Source organism: Cetorhinus maximus, chromosome 7, assembly GCF_964194155.1.
Source record: "Cetorhinus maximus chromosome 7, sCetMax3.hap1.1, whole genome shotgun sequence".
Classification (NCBI taxonomy): domain Eukaryota; kingdom Metazoa; phylum Chordata; class Chondrichthyes; order Lamniformes; family Cetorhinidae; genus Cetorhinus; species Cetorhinus maximus.
In genome coordinates, this window is record NC_135885.1 from 35012335 (window position 1) to 35034676 (window position 22342).

Sequence of the window (22342 nt, forward strand, 5' to 3'; positions counted from 1 at the left end):
CAATGAACATATTAATTAACTATAAAGTGATGTTGCACTTTTTGAGTTCTCAGCCTGAAACTGCCACCAATATTACTATTTTACATAGTGATTCTTTTACCCCATTTTCATCAATTATCAGAATTATCTACATAAACAACATATCTTCAGAATTTGTGGATAGACTGGTGCTGATATTTACGGGGAGATGGGGTTTGGGCAGGGTGTTTGCAGCAGCTAGGAAACCATGAAATGCAGATAAGGTGGAGATCATGCAAGACCTCATCGGAATTCTGTTTCTTCATTTTCGATGGCAGGAATTTTTAGATGGGAGGTTTCTTACCCCACTACCTGAAGAGTCGATGGGGAACACATCCCCACCAATCACAGCAACCTCACATCCATTCAACACTCCGAGGAGCATTAATTGGCTGGCGATGGGACTTCTGCCATTCTCTTGGAGCTGCAGGCCCCCACCCTGTTTTAAAGGCCCCCACCTGTAAACCTGCTAGTGGGGATCATTAAATTCTGCTCCTCGTGTTAGAAATATGAAGTTTGTAAGCTTGTTTTGCTATGGGACTGTCTGCTTAAGTTAAAATGAAGTGGTGAATGGGGTCATATGACCTGCTCCAAATCCTGCTTGACAACAAGCCTGGGTGGCTTTGTTGCTGTGAGGACATGCAATGAGGCATAGGTTGTTTCACTGGGAAGAAGGTGTAAAATATTTACACCGGTAGACAATGGCAAGTGCATCTGTGATGACTGTGCGAAGACTGTTAGTCTCCAAGTCACAGGGATATTTTAAGAATATTAGGTTTTATAAACAGTTATACTTTAAACTGCTAATTTTAATTCCAGTATAGAATTCAGTTGGGGTCTAGAGGATATCTAATCAGCATTTCTATCTGGATACAAGGCCCATGTGATTCGTGTTGCTATGGGGATGGGCTTTGAGAGGGGAAGAGCCCATAGAAAGCCTTTGTAGTGTTGAGTTAAATGGTTTCTAAAATATCACTGAACCGCAAACAGGTCACTCTGTAAGACTTTGATGGAGAGCAAAGACCATAAGACATAAGAGCAGAAAGTAGGGCATTCGGCCCATCGAGTCTGCTCCGCCATTCAATCATGGCTGATAAGTTTCTCAACCCCATTCTCCCGCCTTCTCCCCGTAACCTTTGATCCCCTTACCAGTCAAGAACCTATCTACCTCCGTCTTAAATACACTCAATGACCTGGCCTCCACAGCCTTCTGTGGCAATGAATTCCATAGATTCACCACTCTCTGGCTAAAGAAGTTTCTCCTCATCTCTGTTCTAAAAGGTCTTCCCTTTACTCTGAGGCTGTGCCCTCGGGTCTTAGTCTCTCCTACTAATGGAAACATCTTCCCCATGTCCACACTATCCAGGCCTTTCAGTATTCTGCAAGTTTCAATCAGATCCCCCCTCATCCTTCTAAACTCCATCGAGTATAGACCCAGAGTCCTCAAACGTTCCTCATATGTTAAACCTTTCATTCCTGGGATCGTTCTCATGAACCTCCTCTGCACCCTCTCCAGGGCCAGAACATCCTTCCTGAGATATGGGGCCCAAAATTGCTCACAATATTCTAAATGTGGTCTGACCAGAGCCTTATAAAGCCTCAGCAGCACATCCCTACTTTTATATTCTAGTCCTCTCGAAATAAATGCCAACATTGCATTTGCCTTCTTAACTACCAACTCAACCTGCAAGTTAATCTTAAGAGAATCCTGGACTAGGACTCCCAAATCCATTTGCACTCCAGATTTCTGAATTCTCTTCCCATTTAGAAAATAGTCTGTGCCTCTATTCTTCCTACCGAAGTGCATGACCTCACACTTGCCCATGTTGTATTCCATCTGCCACTTCTTTGCCCATTCGCCTAACCTGTCCAAATCCTTCTGCAGCCTCCCCGCCTCCTCAATACTACCTGTCCCTCCACCTATCTTTGTATCATCTGCAAACTTAGCCAGGATGCCCTCAGTTCCTTCATCTAGATCATTAATGTATAAAGTGAAAAGTTGTGGTCCCAACACTGACCCCTGCGGAACTCCACTAGTCACCGGCCGCCATCCTGAGAAGGACCCTCTTATCCCCACTCTCTGCCTCCTGCCAGACAGCCAATCTTCTTTCCATGCTAGTACCTTGCCTCTAACACCATGAGCTCTTATCTTACTGAGCAGCCTCCTATGCGGCACCTTGTCAAAGGCCTTCTGGAAGTCCAAGTAGATAACATCCATTGGCTCTCCTTTGTCTAACCTACTCGTTACCTCCTCAAAGAATTCTAACAGATTTGTCAGGCATGACCTCCCCTTGATGAAACCATGCTGACTTTGCCCTATTTTACCATGCACTTCCAAGTATTCTGAAATCTCATCCTTAATAATGGACTCTAAACAACCGAGGTCAGGCTAATCGGCCTGTAATTTCCCGTCTTTTGCCTCACTCCCTTCTTAAACAGGGGGGTTTCATTAGTGATTTTCCAGTCCTCTGGGACCCTCCCTGACTCCAGAGATTCTTGAAAGATCACCACTAACGCCTCCACTATCTCTTCAGCTATATCCTTCAGAACTCTGGGGTGTAATCCATCTGGTCCAAGTGATTTATCCACCTCCAGACCTTTCAGTTTTCCTAGCACCTTCTCCTTGTAAATGGCCACCATACTCACCTCTGCCCCCCAACTCTCTTGAACTTTGGGGATGTTACTCGTGTCTTCCACCGTGAAGACTGATGCAAAATACCTATTCAGTTCCTCCACCATTTCTTTGTTTTCCACTACTACTTCTCCAGCGTCATTTTCCAGCGGCCCAATGTCCACTTTTGCCTCTCTCTTACCCTTTATATATCTAAAAAAACTCTTGCAATCTTCTTTAATATTACTGGCTAGTTTACCCTCATATTTAATCTTCTCCCTACTTATTTCTTTTTTAGTTGTCCTCTGTTGGTCTTTGTAGGCTTCCCAATCCCCTGGTTTCCCACTGCTCTTCGCCGCATTGAATGCTTTCTCTTTAGCTTTTATGCTGTCTCTGACTTCCCTTGTCAGCCATGGTTGCCTCGTCCTCCCTTTAGTATGCTTCTTCTTCCTAGGGATGAATTTTTGCTGTGTCTCCCGAATTACTCCCAGAAACTCCTGCCATTGCTGTTTCACTGTCTTTCCTGCTAGGCTCATCTCCCAATCAATTCTGGCCAGCTCCTCCCTCATGCCCCTGTAGTTGCCTTTATTCAACTGTAATACTGTTACATCTGATTCCAGCTTTTTCCTCTCAAATTGCAGGGTAAATTCTATCATATTATGGTCACTTCCTCCTAAGGGTTCCTTCACCTTAAGCTCCCTTATTAAATCTGCCTCATTACACATCGCTAAATCTAGAATTGCCTGTTCCCTAGTGGGCTCCACCACAAGCTGCTCCAAAAAGCCATCTCGTAGACATTCCACAAATTCCTTTCCTTGGGTTCCACTACCAACCTGATTTTCCCAGCCTACCTGCATATTGAAAACCCCCATGATCACTGTAACCTTGCCTTTATTACACGCCTTTTCTATCTCCTGGTGTATCTTGTGCCCCACATCCTGACTACTGTTTGGAGGCCTGTACATAACTCCCATTATGGTTTCTTTACCTTTGCGGTTCCTCAGCTCTACCCACCCAGATTCTACATCATCTGACCGTACATCATTTCTTGCTATCGATCTAATATCATTTCTTACTAACAAAGCAACCCCACCCCCTCTGCCAACCTGCCTATCTTTTCGATAGGATGTATATCCTTGGATATTTAGCCCCCAGTCCTGATTCCCTTGCAGCCATGTCTCCGTAATGCCCACCACATCATACCTGCCAATTTCAGTCTGCGCCACAAGCTCATTTACCTTATTTCGTATACTGCGTGCATTCAGATATAACACCTTCAGTCCTGTATTTCCCGTCCCCGTTCTCATTGTCATCCCTTTATCTGATGTGCTTGAAGTTAGATTCCTAGCCCTTTCCAAACACTGTCCTATTTTGTGTTCTGGTGACTTTAATAGCCTCTCCTGGGCTCTCCTTTCTTTTCAGTTTTTGCCATGAAGTTGAATCCACCCCCCCACACGCTAACCTGCTGCTTTGCTTCCCATTAGTCATACTTCTTGGAGTTTTACCCTTCCCTTCTCCCCCACTTTCTAGTTTAAAGTCCTGTTGACCAGCCTATTTACCCTTTTCGCAAGAACATTGGTCCCAGATCGGTTCAGGTGGAGACCGTCCCAACGGTACAGATCCCTCCTGTTCCAATACTGATGCCAGTGCCCCACGAAATGGAACCCCTCTTTCCCGCACCACTCCTTTAGCCACGTGTTTACTTCCCTTATTCTTGCGTCCCTATGCCAATTTGCTCGTGGCTCGGGTAGTAATCCGGAGATTATAACCCTTGAGGACCTGTTCTTTAATTTAGTTCCTAGTTCCTGATAATCCCCAAACAGGTCCTATTTCCTAGTCTTACCTATGTTATTTGTCCCGACGTGGACCACAACAACTGGATCCTCCACCTCCCTCTCCAATATCCTTTCAAGCCGGTCAGAGATGTCCCTCACCCTGGCACCGGGCAGGCAACATACCATGCGGGACTCTCGATCCTGCTTATCAATTCCCCTAAATATAGAATCCCCTACAACTACCACTTGTCTTTTTGCTCCCCCCTCTTGAATGGCCTCCTGTGCCACAGTGCCGTGGTCAGCTGGCTCATCCTCCCTACAGCCCTGTTCCTCATCCACACAGGGAGCAAGCACCTTGTACCTGTTGGACAAGGTCAAGAGCTGAGGCTCTGTTCCTGAACACAGGATCCCTCTACCTGCCTCACTTGCAGTCACACCCTGCTGACCCTGACCACTGACCAAACTTGAGGTACTTAATCTACCGGGTGTGACCGCCTCCTGAAACAAAGCGTCCAGGTAACTCTCCCCCTCCCAGATGTGCCGCAGCATCCGGAGCTCAGACTCCACCTCATCAATTCTGAGCCGGTGTTCATTGAGCAACCAACACGCTGCAGATGTGGTCGCTGCTGCTTGCAATGGCATCTGCCAGCTACCACATCATACAGCTACAGCACATCACCTGCCCAGCCATCTCGATTTAGATAATTAATTTATTAATTAGCTTTGCAGTGTTTTTTTTTCAAATTTGGTGCAGATTTCCTACCAACCAATCAGGTCACAGCTTTCCTGTTATGTCACTTTTTCAGTTTTGGCTTCAGTTACTCTGTGCCCCGAGGTCACCGCTCTGGTGATCCTCCCTCCGAGTCTGCTTCCTGGAGACAAGGCCATGAATCCCTGAAGTAAGCTAGATTTATACTCACCGTTCTGGTGCTCCTCCCTCCGAATCTGCTCCCTGGAGACAAGGCCGTGAATCCCCGAGGTAAGCTAGATTTATACACACCGCTCCTGTGCTCCTCCCTCCAAGTCTGCTCCCAGGATTTACTCACCAATCAGCTGCTTTTTCTTTAAAATCCACTTTCAGAAGAGTGTCGATCACAGGTCTGGTGCACTCCTGAAGGCAGTGCCTCTTCCTCTTTTATTTTAGGTTTGAGGAGCTAGAGGTAGCCAGTTTCAATTGTTCACCATGCAGAAAGCAAGTAAGACCTTGCGGTAAGATTGAAGAGACCAAATTCGAGATAATTTCAGCAAGGCTCGAAGATTCACCTAGCTTTAGCTATGGGGAGGGATCACAAGGGTAAACCTCACCAAGGAAGTCAATTCAGGGGTGAAAAGTTACCTGCCTGGAAAAGGGAAAAGGAAGCAAGCCATTGGGAGCTAATGACTGGTTCCTGGAGAATGAATTATCCACTTAAGGAAAAGATTGCAAGTATGACTGTGGAGGGGATTCTTGGGCACTGGGCACTTCTGTAGTTTAAAGTATAAGTTGCCTACAAAAATAATCTTTAGACAATTTTGTTTTTACTTTGCCTCTTACAGTAAAAGTCTTTAAAACTTGAAATTTTGTCATAAAATCCTATCGTCACTGGAAGTTCAAATTTATTTTGAAAAGTTAATGGTCTCATAACACTAGCTGGCAGCCAGCCAGACTGAGAACTAGATGACAGGTGGACTGACCTCCGCTGGCAGGCTACAGATATGGAGCCAATTGGAGGGAGGGTTCACAAAGCTGTAGTTACTGTCATAAAGATATTATCAGTGCACCTGCTTTCAGATTACTGAGTTTCATTTGGAACCTGAGCACATAACGTGCAGATTTTTAATCCCCCATGATGGGCAGGAGAGGGTCAGAGGTTGAAGAGATTGTTGGTCTGGGTGAGGGCATTGCAGGTTGGGGGGAAATCATGGGTTGGGGAGTTGAGGAGATCATGGGTTGATGGAGAATAATGAGCCAGTGGGGCTTCGAATCACAAGCGGGTTAACCAATTGTGGTAAGGTTTGCTTGAGGGGCGGGTGGGAGGAGTGGGGAGGGAAACATCCCTGCTCCTTCTGGTCCACAAGTACTGCTGGATCTAACTGTTCTTACCTCACTTTGGCTGCTTGGGAAACACATGCTGCAGGCATTAGATCTACATTTGTTAAAATTTTAGGCATGCAGCCTGATTAGTATATTTAAATAATTGACCTGCCTCTCAAGCACACGTTAGTCAGCCACACCCCACAAACTGCCTCCTTTAAAACCAGGAGCGGGTGCTTTTCATGCAGGTTGGGGTCATACTTCAAACTTTAAAATTTTTACACTAATCTTGTCCTCTCTCACCCATCATTAGGAGCTAAAAGTCCCCATGTTATGTTCTCGGTCTCCAAATGAAACTCAGTAACCTGTAAACAGGTAGACTGATAATATCTTTATTATAGTAACTACAGCTTTGTGAATTAAAATAACTTACATAAATTTAAACAAATCAATTCAGAAAGCTGTCAAACACATATCTGAGCAAATCATACAATGTTTTTTAATTATGTAGCTTGGCTCCTCCCCACTTCTCAAAGATCAGCTGAGAACAATAGTCCCAACATTGTTAAATTGCACTATGAGCTATGTGAGCGAGGTTGGTTTTTAATCTATGATGAACTATGACAGTTAAAGAAGAAAAAAAAGACTTGCATTTATAAATCATCTTTCATGATCTCAGGTCATCCCAAAGCACTTACAGTCAATGAAGTACTTTTTAACTATAGTCACTGTCAGCAAACACAACAGTCAATTTGCACACAGCCTCCTCATATGTGATAATGAACAGGTAATCTGTTTTTTTTAAGTGATGCCAACTGAAGATTAAATATTGGCAGGACACCAGGGCTAACACCCCTACTGTTCTTCAAAATAATGGGCAGAATTTTCTGCCTGTCGGGCGGGCGGGCCCAACCCAATCTCCAGCGGGCGGGGAGCCAATCCCAGCTGGAGAAGCGGGCACTGCTGCCATTTTAAGTGGGCGAGCCAATTAAGACCTGCCCAGCGTGACGCCCAGCGGGAAGCGCTATGCGCTTCCTGTGCAGGCAGGGGGGATTCCTCAAATGCGAGAGTGCGCTCTTTCGCACATGCGCACGAAAGAGCGCATATCTCCCTGAGGCTAAGTGCTGCCTCAGGGAGATCGCTGGCAGCTTTATAAACTTTAAAAATAGAAAAATTTTAAAATCCTTAACATGTCCCCCTCATGTGTCAATGTCACACGAGATGGGACATGTTAATAAATGTTAATGAAACTTCAATAAACCTTTTTAAACCTGACATGAAACCTCATCCCGCCGGTGGATAAGGTTTCATGTTTTTTCAGAAGACCGCTGGGGCTCCTGGCCTGCCCACCAACCTTAAGGTTGGACGGGCAGGTCCTTTAATTGTTTTAATGATCCTGTCAATGGCCTCAATTGGCCATTGACAGGTCGGCAGGCGGACAGCTGATCTCGTTGTGCCCCCGCCTTCCTGAAGATTTAAATGGGGCGGGATGACGTCGGGGGTGGGGTTTCCCCAACGACGTCATCCCCTGTCATTTTCGCGTCGGCGAGTGGGCCCCTTCCCCTGCTCGCTGACGGAAAAATTCAGCCCAATGTCATGAATCTTTTACATGCATCTGAGAAGGAAGACGAGGCCTTGGATTAACATCTCATCTGAAAGATGGCACATTTGACAGTGCAAAATCCTTCTGACTCAGAGGGTGGAGTCCTGCTACTTGCCATTCTAAAATTTAGCCAAAAATGTTTAATATTTAATTCTATCACTTAAAATGAATCTATAATTACACACATAGAAATAAATATATTTGGTCTAAAAAAATGAATGTAAAATATTTTAAATGCATACAAAGGTCACACAGACAGTGAAATTATGATTACTTACACAACATGACTTTTATTTGACAGTGGCAGGTTTCAGGTTAAATTCTGTCCAATGGTAAAAACTAAATGTTATTACTAGTCTGGCAGAAAAAGAGTTATATTTGCATTTTACCAGGCCTTTTTTTCAAGCTAAAACTTTCCAGATGGATTGAATTATATTTGGAAAGTACAAAGATCTGTGCCCCTGGATTTGACATGCAAAATAATGACTAAGCACTGGCATTTCTTTGTTCATGAACCTTTTGTTAAAAAGAAAGTAGATGTTAGTGAAGAGTGGTGGAACTTTGGCGGAATGTGTCAGAGAGATTTACCGGTTTGTGCTAAAGCTCTGAGTGTTCTTACTGTTCACAAACAGAGGTAAGACCATCTGCATGAAGTTAAAAGGGATTAATTTGAGGTCTTGTGTAAGCAAACTGTCGAATTGTACAGCAAGCTGCTATTGTGGAGATACAATAAAAGGTGGGCATTTATCTCTCATAACAGAGTTAGAAGTAGGAAAAATAAAGGTAAAGAGCTTTCAACCCACATTATACTGTCTGTGTCAAGTCATGTAAAAGTAATAATACAGAAATGGTCCTGTTTGAGGCATGGTGGCTCTTTGCCTTGGTCACAAACTATGTGCTTTCAAATAATGCATGACTGCACTTTTGGATGGTGTCAATGTATACATTTTGTAATGTACAATTTGCAATTCTTTTCTTCTATATTGGAAGTTTTAGCATTAGTTATCTTTTATAAAGAGACGCTAACAAAGGTTTAATAAAAGACTTGCATTTAAAAAGCATCTTTCACAATCCCAGACATCCCAAAGCACTTAACAGCTAATGAGTGCTTTTGAAGTGCAGTGCTGCTTTAATGTAGGAAATATGGCAGTCAATTTGTGCATAGTAAGCTCCCACAAACAGCAATGTGATGATGACCAGATAATGGCCCAGATCTACCCGTCAGCAGCAAAGCTGGGCGTTTTTCCGCTGCCTACAAAGTTTTCTATGCCCCGGCAGAATTGCCCATTTTCAGCTGGGACTTCAGATCCCAGCTGAAGCAGAAATGAGTCAGTGCAACCTCTCCAGGGTAAGTCCAGTGAGTGCAGGAGAGTTTAAGCAAGGAGAGGACATGCTGCCTTTTTTGGCACTACCTGCCCTATTTAGGGTAGTTTTTAATGAATGAGTGTGGGCTAGTGAATAGATATGTGAGTGGATGAGTGAGTGTGAGAGTGGGTCAGGGAGGTAGTTGGGTGGGGGGGTGCGGTTAGTCAGGTCAGATGGGTAAGCAGGTGTGGAGGATAGTTAGGTGGGAGGTGATCAGGTTGGAGGGTGGTACATGGGAGAGAGTTGAGTCTGGGGGTGGTCGGATCAGGTAGGTAGTCAGGATGGGTATTCGGGGGTGGGTAGTCAGGTGGGGGATATTTGGGTCGGGTTGACTGGATAGTTGGGTCGAGTCGGGTCGGGTCAAGGGTGTTGGTGGGAGAGAGTTGGGTCATTGGGTGGTCAGTCCAGGGTGTAGTTGAGTTGGAGGGGCTAATGGATTGGGGGTTAGTCTGGTCGGGTGTGGTGCTCAGTTCAGTTACGCTGGTTAACCTCAGAGTTAGACCGAGTATTAACCAGGGTAACATTTCCTGGGAAGGATCCGGGTAAGTCCTGCGTACCTGGCCCAAGTCTCTGTCATTGAGCTCAGTGTCGGAGACATTTGTGGAGGGTCCTGGACAGCGCAAATCAGCTCACTGGAAATTTAAATTTCCTGGGCAATTTCAGCTTATGTGCATAAGCCAGGACTTCCACAGGGTCCCAACGTGCAACACAGGCTTAAATCCAGATTTTGCAACTTTGGACTTTGGAAGAATTGGCCCATTCTGTTTTTTCAATGATGCTAATTGAGAGATAAATATTGGGCGTGACAGTATTGTCAGTGCGCAGGTAAAGTCAAGACCAGGTGCTGTCTTCAGTTGAAGGGGTAAGAGGGGATTGCTGTCTATAGGCTGACTGGTGAATCACATATCTTTCAATAAAACTATTGACATTTGATTATTCCTTCCGGCTTGACAAAAATAAAGACGTAGAATGTTCCTTCTTCAGATCAGAGGCCACTTTCACCCATCACCCAATCTGTCCATTCTCTTGTTGACGGTGCTGCATTCAGATTTCTTCTAGGTTGCATATATTCCACTCTAAGGACTCATATGTCCTCTCACTAAATGTTACATGCAACAGAGGCTCAATTAAGTTATTGAAAAGGATAATTAACATTTCAGACTTGTAATTTTTTGAAACTAGTCATGTATTGTGAAATTCAAGTTGTGCTATTGTTTTATTAATGATTTTTCCCTGTTTGTGTATAATTATCTGATTTCTAAATAAATATATTAGTTTTAGCCTGAACATAATGATCTGGCAGCGTGATTTATCACTTTTCAGTGTGGGTAAAAGAATGCAGTGAGCATTCAGCGTATGGTCTATAGTCTTGTGCTAAAAAGGTAACTGTTAATTATGTTGTATACTATTCCATTAAGGTCAATAATAAGGATGTTTAATTTCACAGGATATGTAATCTGTTTATGAACACTTTCCTTTAGCTATGAATTCAAGTTCATATCGGCATGGATAGAAGATTGGCTAGCTAACAGGAAACAGAGGGTAGGCATAAATCGATCTTTTTCTGGTTAGCGGGAAGTAACTAGTGAAGTGCCCCAGGGACCAGTACTGGGGCCTCAACTATTCACAATTTATAAAAATGGCTTGGGTGAAGGGACCGAATTATTGCTAAATTTGCTGATGACACAAAAATAGAGAGGATAGGAAGGTGTGAAGAGGACACAAGGAGGCTACAAAGGGATATAGATAGGTTAAGTGAGTGGACAAAGACCTGGCAAATGGAGCATAGCGTGGAAAAGTGGGAAATTATCTATTTTGGCAGGAAAAATAAAAAAGAAGCATATTATCTAAATGGTGAGAGATTGCAGAGCTCTGAGATGCAGAGGGATCTATGTGACCTAGTGCATGAATCACAAAAGGCTAGTTATGCAGGTACAGCAGGTAATGAGGAAAGCTAATAGAATGTTATCATTTATTGCAAGAGAAATTGAATACAAAAGTAAGGAGGTAATGCTTCAGTTATACAGGGTAGTGATGAGACCACATCTGGAGTATTGCATGTAGCATTAGCCTCCTTATTTAAGGAAGGATGTAAACATGTTGGAAGCAGCTCAGAGAAGGCTTACTAAACTAATACCTGGATTGGGTGGGTTGTCTTATGAAGGAAGGTTGGACAGAATAGACCTGTATCCGCTGGAAATTAGAAGAGTAAGAGGCGACTTGATTGAAACATTTAAAATCCTGAGGGGTCTAAGGGTTGATGTGGATAAGATGTTTTCTAGTGGGAGGTTCTAGTATTAGGGGCCACTGTTTAAAACTAAGGGGTCGCCAATTTAGGACAGAGATGAGGAGAATTTGTTTTTCTCTCAGAGGGCTGAGAGTCTTTGGAATTCTCTTCCTCAAAAGGCAGTGGAAGCAGAGTCTTTGAATATTTTTAAAGCAGAGATAGATAGATTCTTGATAAGCAACGGGGTGAAAAGTTGTCAGGGGTAGGCAGGAATTTAGAGTTGAGGTCACAATCAGATTAGCCATGATCTCATTGAATAGCGGAACAGGCTCGAAGGCCCGAGTGGCCTACTCCTGCTCCTAATTCGTATGTTCATATATATATGTATGCTCAAAGTTCAGAAAGAGAGCTAAGGTTTCTAATGAATTGTCCAGGTGAAACAGTTTTGAATAGATTTATGTATCAGGTTGTTGTAGATTTTTTTAAAAACCAACTCAGGCAGCATATCTATTTCCCATAGCAACACAGATCTGCTGAGATGAAGTCATCCAATAAATCTGGTTGAAAACTAGATAAAGCAGTGAGAGAAATAATAGCTTAGTCACACATTCGCAAAATTTATTTTCCTTGTCCTCTTAAATCATTGTGAAGCTTGTCTCAGGATTAGTTTATGCTACTTTATTTATTCATTCATGGGATGTGGGCATCGCTGGCTAGGCCAGCATTTATTGCCCATCCCTAATTGCCCTTGTTCAGAGGGCATTTAAGAGTTAACCACATTGCTGTGGGTCTGGGGTCACATGTAGGCCAGGGCAGGTAAGGACAGCAGATTTCTTTCCCTAAAGTGAACTAGATGGGTTTTTACAACAATCGACAATGATTTCATGGTCATCATTAGACTTTTAATTCCAGACCATTAATTCTGTTTACGGAGGAAGATCAGTGTGACTTTGTCTCAACTTTACAGTTGAATCAGTCTGGCATTTCTATTTTTTGCACATACCGCCCTTGTACCGTCCTTTTGAAGAAGATTTCGAGAGAGATTATCAGATTTGTACTGTGGCCTCCATCGCCATTAGAAATTGTCCAAATCATTTCTCTTATGAGCTTTAGGTTTCGGCTGGCTATATTCTCTGTGGCTGATAAGATGGCAGGTGGGACATTCGTTTCCAAGTATCTCCATAAATTGAACTTCAAAATAATGCTCTTGTCAAAAAGCTATAAGTGAAAATGTATCTTCTTCTTGAACATCAGATGTGAAATCAACAAGGCCCCTTCATCTTTTAGCATGTAGGACTTTATAATTTCATAAGGATTCAACTCAGCAACATTGGAAAAAACCCAAATTGGTTAAATAATGTTAAAAACAAATGACAACAATTGATTTGCATTGCATGAATTATCCTGGCAGTGAAGCTCCTCTTGAATGAGTCTACAGCTGGAAAATACGAAAGTCGAACAATAGCTTTGTAACAGTTGTTGACTCAAAAACAGTCTTGATAGTGAAGATTTAGGCTGAAATACAAGGAGATATGGGCTTGTTTTAAATTTAGCTGCAGGTATATCTACCATTTGATTATGCTTTTTGCAGGAAGGAGATAAACCTAATGTATTACATGAAGACCACCTTACGCCAGCTGAGCCCAGGTTTTTAAAAAGTCAGATCTTAGAGCATGATCAACGTCCCAGGAAAATAATTGCTTTGAAAACATTTCACTCGATCAGGTTTGGAGCTTACTTTAATTTAAACCAAAAAAATCTCTACCAAGGTTACAGTGGTGGTTTACCTGGCAGTACTCTTGCCTCTGAGTCAGTAGATTGTGGGTTCAAGTCCCAAGTCTAGAAACAAGAGCACAGAAGTCTAGGCTGACACTCCAGCACAGAGGGCATGCAGCACTGTTGGAAGTGCCTGCTTTTGAATCAGATATTAAACTGAGGCCCTCTCAGGAGGATATAAAAGATCCCATGATGCTATTTTGAAGAGCAGGGGAGTTCCCCTTGGTGTCAACACCAAAACCTATTTCTCAATCAACATTACTAAAACAAATTAAGGCATTGCAGTTTGTAGGAGCTTGCTGTGTGCAAATTAACTGCCATGTTTCCTGCATGACAAGATTGACTTCACTTCAACCATAATTAATTGGCTGTAAAGCACTTTGGGACACTTTGAAAGGTACTGAATGCAAACCTTTTTTTCTTTTCCAGTGCAACTTTACTATGTCACCAGTCTCTTTCATTGGGGAAATTGAATCCGGACATCAGGATAATTTGTGAACTGAAACGTTTTAGACATACAACAACAACAGTCCCAACTGGTGTTACATTGACTATTCAGGAGACAAAACTAGCCCACTATCGCCAGCCCTGACAGGACTCCATGACAATCCAGATCCAGGTGGACAGAGTATACTTGGATTCAGGGCATGCTGACTTAACTACTTTAAATAAACAAATTTAACTTTTCAGTAGATTGAAGAAGGATAAGAATGATTTAACACGATTGAAACAAATCCTTAAAAGCGAGTTCAAATAAACGGTCAAACACAAACCTTAACCTGTCCTTTTCTCGATCAGATCCTGGGCAACTTGTTGTGTATCTCAAACTTCTTAAAAGATCTGAAAACACATGCCTCACATTTTGGGATTTTTAACTTGGAGTGTGAACTGAGTTCGATGGCAAGAACAATTGGGTGGAGTTTATACCAGGTGAGCAATCTGCCTGTTTTTTGCCCATGCCAAAGCAAAAATAACCATGTGAATTTTTGGATATTTTATATCACAATGTTGCAATAATAATTAAGTTCAGAGGTTAAAGCCACAACATACATGAGGTGGGGATGAAGGTTAGGACTTAGCAGATAAATCAAAGGGCCCAACTAGGATGGTATTTCCTTCATTTGTTTGAGATAATGAGATTCATTAACACATCCCAGAAAGGAAGTTTCATTCAGGTGAGCTCCACAGAATGTTGTACAGGATCTCACACCTACAAAGGCAGTAAGCAGTTTGATTGGCAGATCCACAGGCCAATTCCCAGGCACGTAAGGCAAACATGGATCAGGCTTATGGCTCCTTTCTTTAAGCTAAGGACCCACAGAAACAAAGTTGTTAGTCTGCAAGAACTGATAAGGAAATCAGAATTGGAGAGGGGGAGAGAAAGCCTTCTCCTTAAGCGCAGTGCTGACCAGTTCCAAAAAATAGTATAGCTCATTAAAGTTCATTTTGCCTGTTAAATGAGACAGCGTGGCATGTCATGGAGACTCTTAGAAAATAGTTTGGAATTCAGTACAAATGTTACTCTGAACATTCATGTTTTGGGCAAGATTTATGGATTGATCTTAGATTTTCCAAATTGGGTTGGATGTAGTGTTGGAGCTTTCTTCACATGACCTCCCACCTCCAACCACCTCACCCAGTTAAACAGCCTTTTAAAAAAAATCCTTCCCCAATATTTTTGCAGGCAATAAATGAAAATGAAAAACACACTTTTGAGTGAACCGAGGTACAAAGGTGTTGATTTATGCAGACAAATAGGTCCTTCAGGTGCCCAACATGTTTTCAACTGCTGGTCGCTTGTTTTCCAGAAGAGAACGGATGGCTGGCAATTTTAAAAAGTTTCTAATTGACCCATGTCGTTAATTTTTTTCTCAATCTGATTATCAAAAAAGACAGCTTGCATTAACTTAGTGACTTTAATGGCCATCGGGCATTTCAAAGTGTTATAGAGCCAATGAAGCTCTTTTTAAGTATAGTCACTGTTGTAATATAGGAAACATGGCAGCCAATTTGTACGTAGTAAGCTCCACTAAACAACCATATAATAATGTCCAGGTAATCCAGGTAATGGGTGAGGGCGTGGAGGTGGTCTAGGCGAAAGGCCTGCCTCTGCGCTTCGGCTCTTAGAGAACATAGAAAATAGGACGAGGTGGTCATTCGGCCCTTTGAGCCTGCTCCACCATTCAATATCATGGCTGATCCTCTATCACAATGCCGTACTCACACGCTCTCCCCAAACCCCTTGACAACTTTAGAGTCCAGAAATCTATCTATTTCCTTCTTAAATATATTCAGTGACTTGGCCTCCACAGTCTACTGCGGTAGAGAATTCCACAGGTTCACCATCCTCTGAGTGAAGAAGCTTCTCCTCATCTCCATCCTAAATGGTCGACTCCGTATCCTGAGACTGTGACCACTTGTTCTAGACCCCCTAGCCAGAGGAAATAGCATCCCTGCATCTGCTCTGCCCATCCCTGTCAGAATTTTAAACATTTCAATGAGATCTCCTCTCATTCTTTTAAACTTCAGTGAATTCAATAAAAAAAGGATTGAAACAAAAGCAAAGAACAGCCCTCCAGTCCCAACACCCCCCTACACTTCTAATGGACCATCTAAGCCAGCCTATGCCAACCCCTGCCTCTCATGTCGCTATGTCAACCCAGGCCCTCAGCCCCCATGGTCCCTCATGCTCCCTATGCCAACCCATGCCCCTTTACCCAAGCCCCATTGCAGCTCATACCACCTATGTCCCACACATCCCCATGGCCCATTGTAGCCCCTATGCCAACTTATTGCCAACTCATGCCAACCCACACCTCTCACCATTAAGCTTTTCTACATATCCTGCCATTTCTTCCTTAATAATGGACTTTAGCATTTTCCCAACAAATGTTAGGCTGACTGGCCTATAGTTTCCTGCTTTTTGTCTCCCTCCCTTCTTGAACAGGGGCGTCACATTAACGGTTTTCAAATCCACTGGGACCCTCTCGGGATCCAATGAGTTCTGGAATATTTCGACCAATGCCTCCACTTTCTCTGCAGCCACTTCCTTTAAAACCCGTGGATGCAGGCCATGGCGACTTGTCTGCCTTTAGTCGCATCAGTTTGTCAAATACTTTGTCCCTTGTGATATAAACTAGAAACCCAATGACCTCAATTTAAATAACTAACAATAGGCATCATGCCCAGCTACGTATCACACACCCATACATCCACAATTTCTATTTCCTTCTTACGTGAATGGATAGTCCAACATGTTCCTGCTCGCCTGCCTTTCAATTTCATTGGCTTGAAGTTGTTACTTCCTCTTTTTCACTAAAGAAATTCTCTCTCAAAGCCATTGAAGTTAACAGAGTTTTATAAAAGCAAAATACTGCAGATGCTGGAAACTGAAACAAAAACAAAAATTGCTGGAAAAACTCAGCAGGTCTGACAGCATCTGTGGAGAGAAAGACAGAGTTAATGTTTCGAGTCCGTATGACTTCTTCAGAACTAAAGAGAAGTAGAAATGTGGTGAAATATATACTGTTTAAGTGGGGTGGGACAGGTGAAGCTGGATAGAAGGCCAGCGATAGGTGGAGGCAAAGGAGAGACTGCAAAAGATGTCTTAAACAAAAGGTCAAAGGGGTATTGATGGTGGTGATACTGGCTAAAGGAGGTGCTAATGGTGACATCTCTGTCTCAATTTCTGGTGATAGACTGCCACCAATATTCATTAAAAGCCCACCAACTTCCACAGCTACCTCGACTACAACTCCTCACACCTTGCTTCCTGTAAGGACTCCTTCACCTCCGTCGCATCTGTTCTGATGATGCCACTTTCCAAAACAGCGCTTCTGACATGTCTTCCTTCTTCCTTAACCGGTTTCCCACCCACGGTGGTTGACAGAGCCCTCAATCGTGTCCGACCCATCACCCGTGCCTCTGCCCTCACACCTTCCTCTCCCTCCCAGAACCATGACCTCCGCATTCAAAGGATCGTCCCCTGCCATTTCCACCAACTCCAGCATGATGCCACCAACAAACACATCTTACCTGCACACCCCCCCCCCCCATCAGCATTCCATAGGAACCATTCCCTCCGGGACACCCTGGTCCACTCCTCATTCACCCCCTACACCTCAACCCCCTCCCATGGCACCTTCCCATGCTATCGCAGAAGGTGCAACACCTGCCCCTTTACTTCCCCCCTCCTCACCGTCCAAGGGCCCAAACACTCCTTTCAAGTGAAGTAGCTTCCCTCAATTTGGTCTACTGCATTCGCTGCTCCCAATGTGGTCTCCTCTACATTGGAGAGGCCACAGCTGGAGTAACATGTGCAGTTCTGGCCACCACATTATAAGAACACCTTTAGTCTGCCCGCAAGCATGACGCAGACCTTCCTGTCACTTGCTATTTCAACACACCACCCTGCTCTCATGCTGCAATGTTCCAGTGAAGCTCAACGCAAACTGGAGGAACAGCACCTCATCGTCCAATTAGGCACTTAATAGCCTTCTGGACTTAACATTGAGTTTAACAACTTCAGATCATGAACACTCTCCTCCATCCTCACCCTCTTTTTTATCCCTTTTTTTCAAATATTTATTTTTTATTTTTATCTATATATTTTTTCCCCACCTATTTCTATTATTATTTTTAAAATGTATTTCCCTTCATTGTTTTATTCCCACCTTTTAGCCTATTTTGATCTTCTCTCCCACACTGTCCCCTCACCCCACCACCATCTGTCACTTGCTCCTCCTGCTTTCTACTCTTATGTCACCATTAGGACCTCCTTTTGGCCAGTATCACTACCAACAACACCCATTTGACCTTTTGTTTATGGCATCTTTTGCAATCTCTCCTTTGCCTCCACCTGTCACTGGCCTTCTATCCAGCTTCACCTGTCCCACCCCCCTTTAACAGTATATATTTCACCACATTTCTACTCTTTAGTTCTGAAAAAGAGTCATAGGGACTCGAAACGTTAACTCTGCCTTTCTCTCCACAGAAGCTGTCAGGCCTGCTGAGTTTTTCCAGCAATTTTTGTTTGTTAACAGACTTATAACCTGCTCCGAGTGCTAAGACACAACACGATCGCGCAGCGACTATTAGCTTGTCGAAACTTTGTACTTGTTTTCATCCACCTCCACTTCTTGAATGATGGGGAAATTGCAACTTGGGCGGTTGCTGAGCAGCTGCTGGAATCAGGTGACGGCACAGTCCAATGAGCACTGGTTATGGTTATGGAGCTGAATTGCTGTGATAGTTCGCGGTCGTAGCTAAGTTACAGAAACCGACCGTGTTCCAATTCCGGTCAACGTTCCAAACTTGCGTGTAGCAGCAGTAGCACTCAGACTGCAGTAACCATATTCCGGCAGGTACGTGGACTTTGTGGTTTTAGTATATCTTTCAGTGTTTTGTTAAATAAAGTCCATGTTCTGAGTGAGCACTCGGGAAAATAAAGATGACTGCATTTAAACCTGTGTTGGGAAAGCGAACTTGAAATACACCTCCATTGGAACAATGAGATGGACTCGTTGCTGAACAGAGCCAATCAAAGCTCATGAGGGAGGACTGTTTGAAACTCACTAAACCTGAATCACAAACGCTGATCTTAAAAATCGGAATTAATAACCTGTGGTATTTCAGGGACTCTATCCTGTTGTACGTTTTTTTTCTTACCGATGAAAATTTAAAACCTGTTGAACGTTCTGTTGCTTTTTGACTTTTTTTGCTGTGAGCATTGACATACTGTGATATTCCGGGCGCATGGTTTTAAGTGTGTTTAGCACTTGATTAAATTATGTTCCCACTTTTGCGCTGATGGATTCCTAATCACTTTGCATTAATGTAAAACTGGCAGTGGAACCGCACTGTATAATTAAAGCATCAGAACTAAGTAGCCTGTATTCTACAGCAATTAAACTGATCATTTAACTGTCATTTGTCACATTCTTCTGTCTCACTTTTGCTTAGGTCATAGTGCTTAGCTCTCGGTGGCGTATCAGTGAACAAACATGGTATCTGTCCAGCAAATGAAAAATGTCTTACTCTTTGTTAATGCAGAAAATATTTTAATATTCATGAGAGGCCTTGTAACTTTTTACTGGCCTGATACCAATTTTACTGCATACATGGCATATTAATACATTGTGTAGCTTTTGTATGTTTGTGGTTTTATAGTATTGTCTCATCATACTCCATTTAAATACTAATTAGACAATTACAGCAACATTTGGATTCCTTGGACTTTTGAGACCCTTCTCTATCTACTACCTCAGCAAATGGTTACCCATGTCTTTTCTTCAACACCATCCTGGTTTGATGAGCTGTTTAGCATTGTTTCCTGGCAAGCTACATTTTAAGGAAGTGATCCATAAACCCATCATCCTGTCTAATGCTGTGGAGTGTGGTTAACTACTACTCCAGCATGAAGATCCTCTGTACCAGAAGCTTAATTGTTAACACCACATAAGATGGTCTACCTCAACATCCAACTTCGAAAAATAGATAGCGTGAACATAAACTCCACTGGCACCGAATCCAAGCAAGAACCTAAGCCCACTTACTCACTTCAGGCAGATATAAATTACAGAAAAAATAAACATCTGTCCACCTGCACCTTAATGCAGAACTCCCTCTGAAGCTAAATGACACTCTTCTGACCTTTTAAATACTTAATAACCTCTCTTACAATTCAAGATTAATTATTCACTCCTGCTTCAGGGACCATGCCTAAGAGGGCATTGGTGACCATGGATTTCCATTGGATTGGTCCACAATCATGCTTGGCAAAGTACTGCAGTGGTTCTCTGTTTCCTTCTGCACTATGGCTAACCAGGAAACTCTCCTGCTTTTTCCTGCCTACCATAAGGCATATTGGAAGGATTTACAGGCTGATAATCAACATGTTTGGCCACGTTATGAACCTACCTTCCATGGCCATCAAGTCCTGGAGTGGGACTTCAATCCAGAGCTTCTGGCCCAGGGGTAGGGATGCTACTACTGTGCCACAAGATCTCCCCTAGATCCTTGACTACTCAATTCCAATTTATACGTAGACAATAGCCCAACTGTTACAAGAAAGCACCCAGTGACGCACAGCGTCTATTAGTTAAGCTACTGTCAACTCATACCAGCCCACAGTTAATGTACAGTTATGAACCCCAGCTGAGGTTACCACTGGATAGGCCTGATCCCAGGGTGGAACCCAGCTTGATAGATCCGAACTTTTATTTGTTTGTTTAGATACGTGGAGAGGGGCTACATGACTCCGCGCTCTCTCCCCTTGTCCAGTCTCTTCCCACCGACATCCACGATTCCTCTAAGATAAAAGCAAAAAACTGCGGATGCTGGAAATCCAAAATAAAAATACCTGGAAAAACTCAGCAGGTCTGGCAGCATCTGCGGAGAGGAACACAGTTAACGTTTCGAGTCCGTATGACTCTTCAACAGAACTAAGGAAAAATAGAAAAGAGGTGAAATATAAGCTGGTTTAAGGGGAGGGTGGGACAAGTAGAGCTGGATAGAGGGCCAGTGATAGGTGGAGATTGCCAAAAGATGTCATAGACAAAAGGACAAAGAGGTGTTGAAGGTGGTGATATTATCTAAGGAATGTGCTAATCAAGGGTAGAAAGCAGGACAAGCAAGGTACAGATAGCCCTAGTGGGGGTGGGGTGGGGTGAAGAAATCGAAAAAGGCTAAAAGGTAGAGATAAAACAATGGATGGAAATACATTTAAAAATAATGGAAATAGGTGGGAAAAGAAAAATCTATATAAATTATTGGGGAAAAAAAAGGGTGATCGGAAAGGGGGTGGGGATGGAGGAGAGAGTTCATGATCTAAAATTGTTGAACTCAATATTCAGTCCAGAAGGCTGTAAAGTGCCTAGTCGGAAGATGAGGTGCTGTTCCTCCAGTTTGCGTTGATCTTCACTGGAACAATGCAGCAAGCCAAGGACAGACATGTGGGCATGAGAGCAGGGTGGAGTGTTGAAATGGCAAGTGACAGGGAGGTCTGGGTCATGCTTGCGGACAGACCGAAGGTGTTCTGCAAAGCGGTCACCCAGTCTGCGTTTGGTCTTTCCAGTGTAGAGGAAACCGCATTGGGAGCAATGAATGCAGTAGACTAAATTGAGGGAAGTGCAGGCCCCAGTTATGCCTGTCTCTTTATGGGGTATGCTGAACATTCCTTGTTCCAGTCCTACTCCGGCCCCCTCCGACAACTCTTTCTCCGGTACATCGATGATTGCTTCGGTGCTGCTTCATGCTCTCGTCTGGACCTGGAAAAATTTATTAATTTTGCTTCCAATTTCCACCCCTCCATCATTTTCACATGATCCATCTCTGACACTTCCCTTCCCTTCCTTGACCTCTCTGTCTCAATTTCTGGTGATAGACTGTCCACCAATATTCAGTACAAGCCCACTGACTCCCACAGCTACCTCGACTACAGCTCCTCACACCCCGCTTCCTGTAAGGACTCCATCCCATTCTCTCAGTTCCTTCGCTTCTGTCGCATCTGTTCTGATGATGCCACTTTCAAAAAACAGTTCCTCTGACATGTCTCCCTTCTTCCTTACTGAGGTTTTCCACCCACGGTCGTTGACAGGGCCCTCAACCGTGTCCGGCCCATCACCCGCGCATCCACCCTCACACCCTCCTCTCCCTCCCAGAACCATGATAGGGTCCCCCTTGTCCTCACTTTTCACCCCACCAGCCTCCGCATTCAAAGGATCATCCTCCGCCATTTCCGCCAACTCAACATGATGCCACCACCAAACGCATCTTCCCTTTACCCCGCCGCCCCCCGGCGGCATTCCGCAGGGATTGTTCCCTCCATGACACCCTGGTCCACTCTTCCATCATCCCCTACACCTCAACCCCCTCCCACGGCACCTTCCCATGCAACCGCAGAAGGTGCAACACCTGCCCCTTTACTTCCCCTCTCCTCACCGTCCAAGGGCCC

General features: G+C 43.7%; 1 protein-coding gene and 1 long non-coding RNA gene across 6 annotated transcripts in view; one reads left to right on the forward strand and one right to left on the reverse strand.

Moving 5' to 3' along the window:
* LOC144682707 (uncharacterized) overlaps positions 1–14247 on the reverse strand; it is a 29674-nt gene extending 15427 nt beyond the window's left edge. Inside the window, exon 1 of the long non-coding RNA XR_013577093.1 lies at positions 14163–14247. This is a non-coding gene — a long non-coding RNA (uncharacterized LOC144682707). The remainder of the gene's footprint in view (positions 1–14162) is intronic.
* Positions 1–22342, forward strand: part of trmt9b (tRNA methyltransferase 9B) — a 172919-nt gene that overhangs the window by 97240 nt on the left and 53337 nt on the right. For 2 of the 5 annotated variants that reach the window (XM_078545318.1, XM_078545322.1), the window contains exon 1: positions 14252–14319. The exons of 1 other annotated variant lie outside the window; for it this stretch is intronic. In XM_078545318.1, coding sequence (XP_078401444.1) covers positions 14287–14319 — 33 coding nt within the window. In that variant the 5' untranslated portion in view covers positions 14252–14286. Of the gene's footprint in view, positions 1–14251; positions 14320–18655; positions 18753–22342 lie in introns of those variants that run through there. 2 more of the 5 variants (XM_078545320.1, XM_078545323.1) reach the window with 2 other exon arrangements.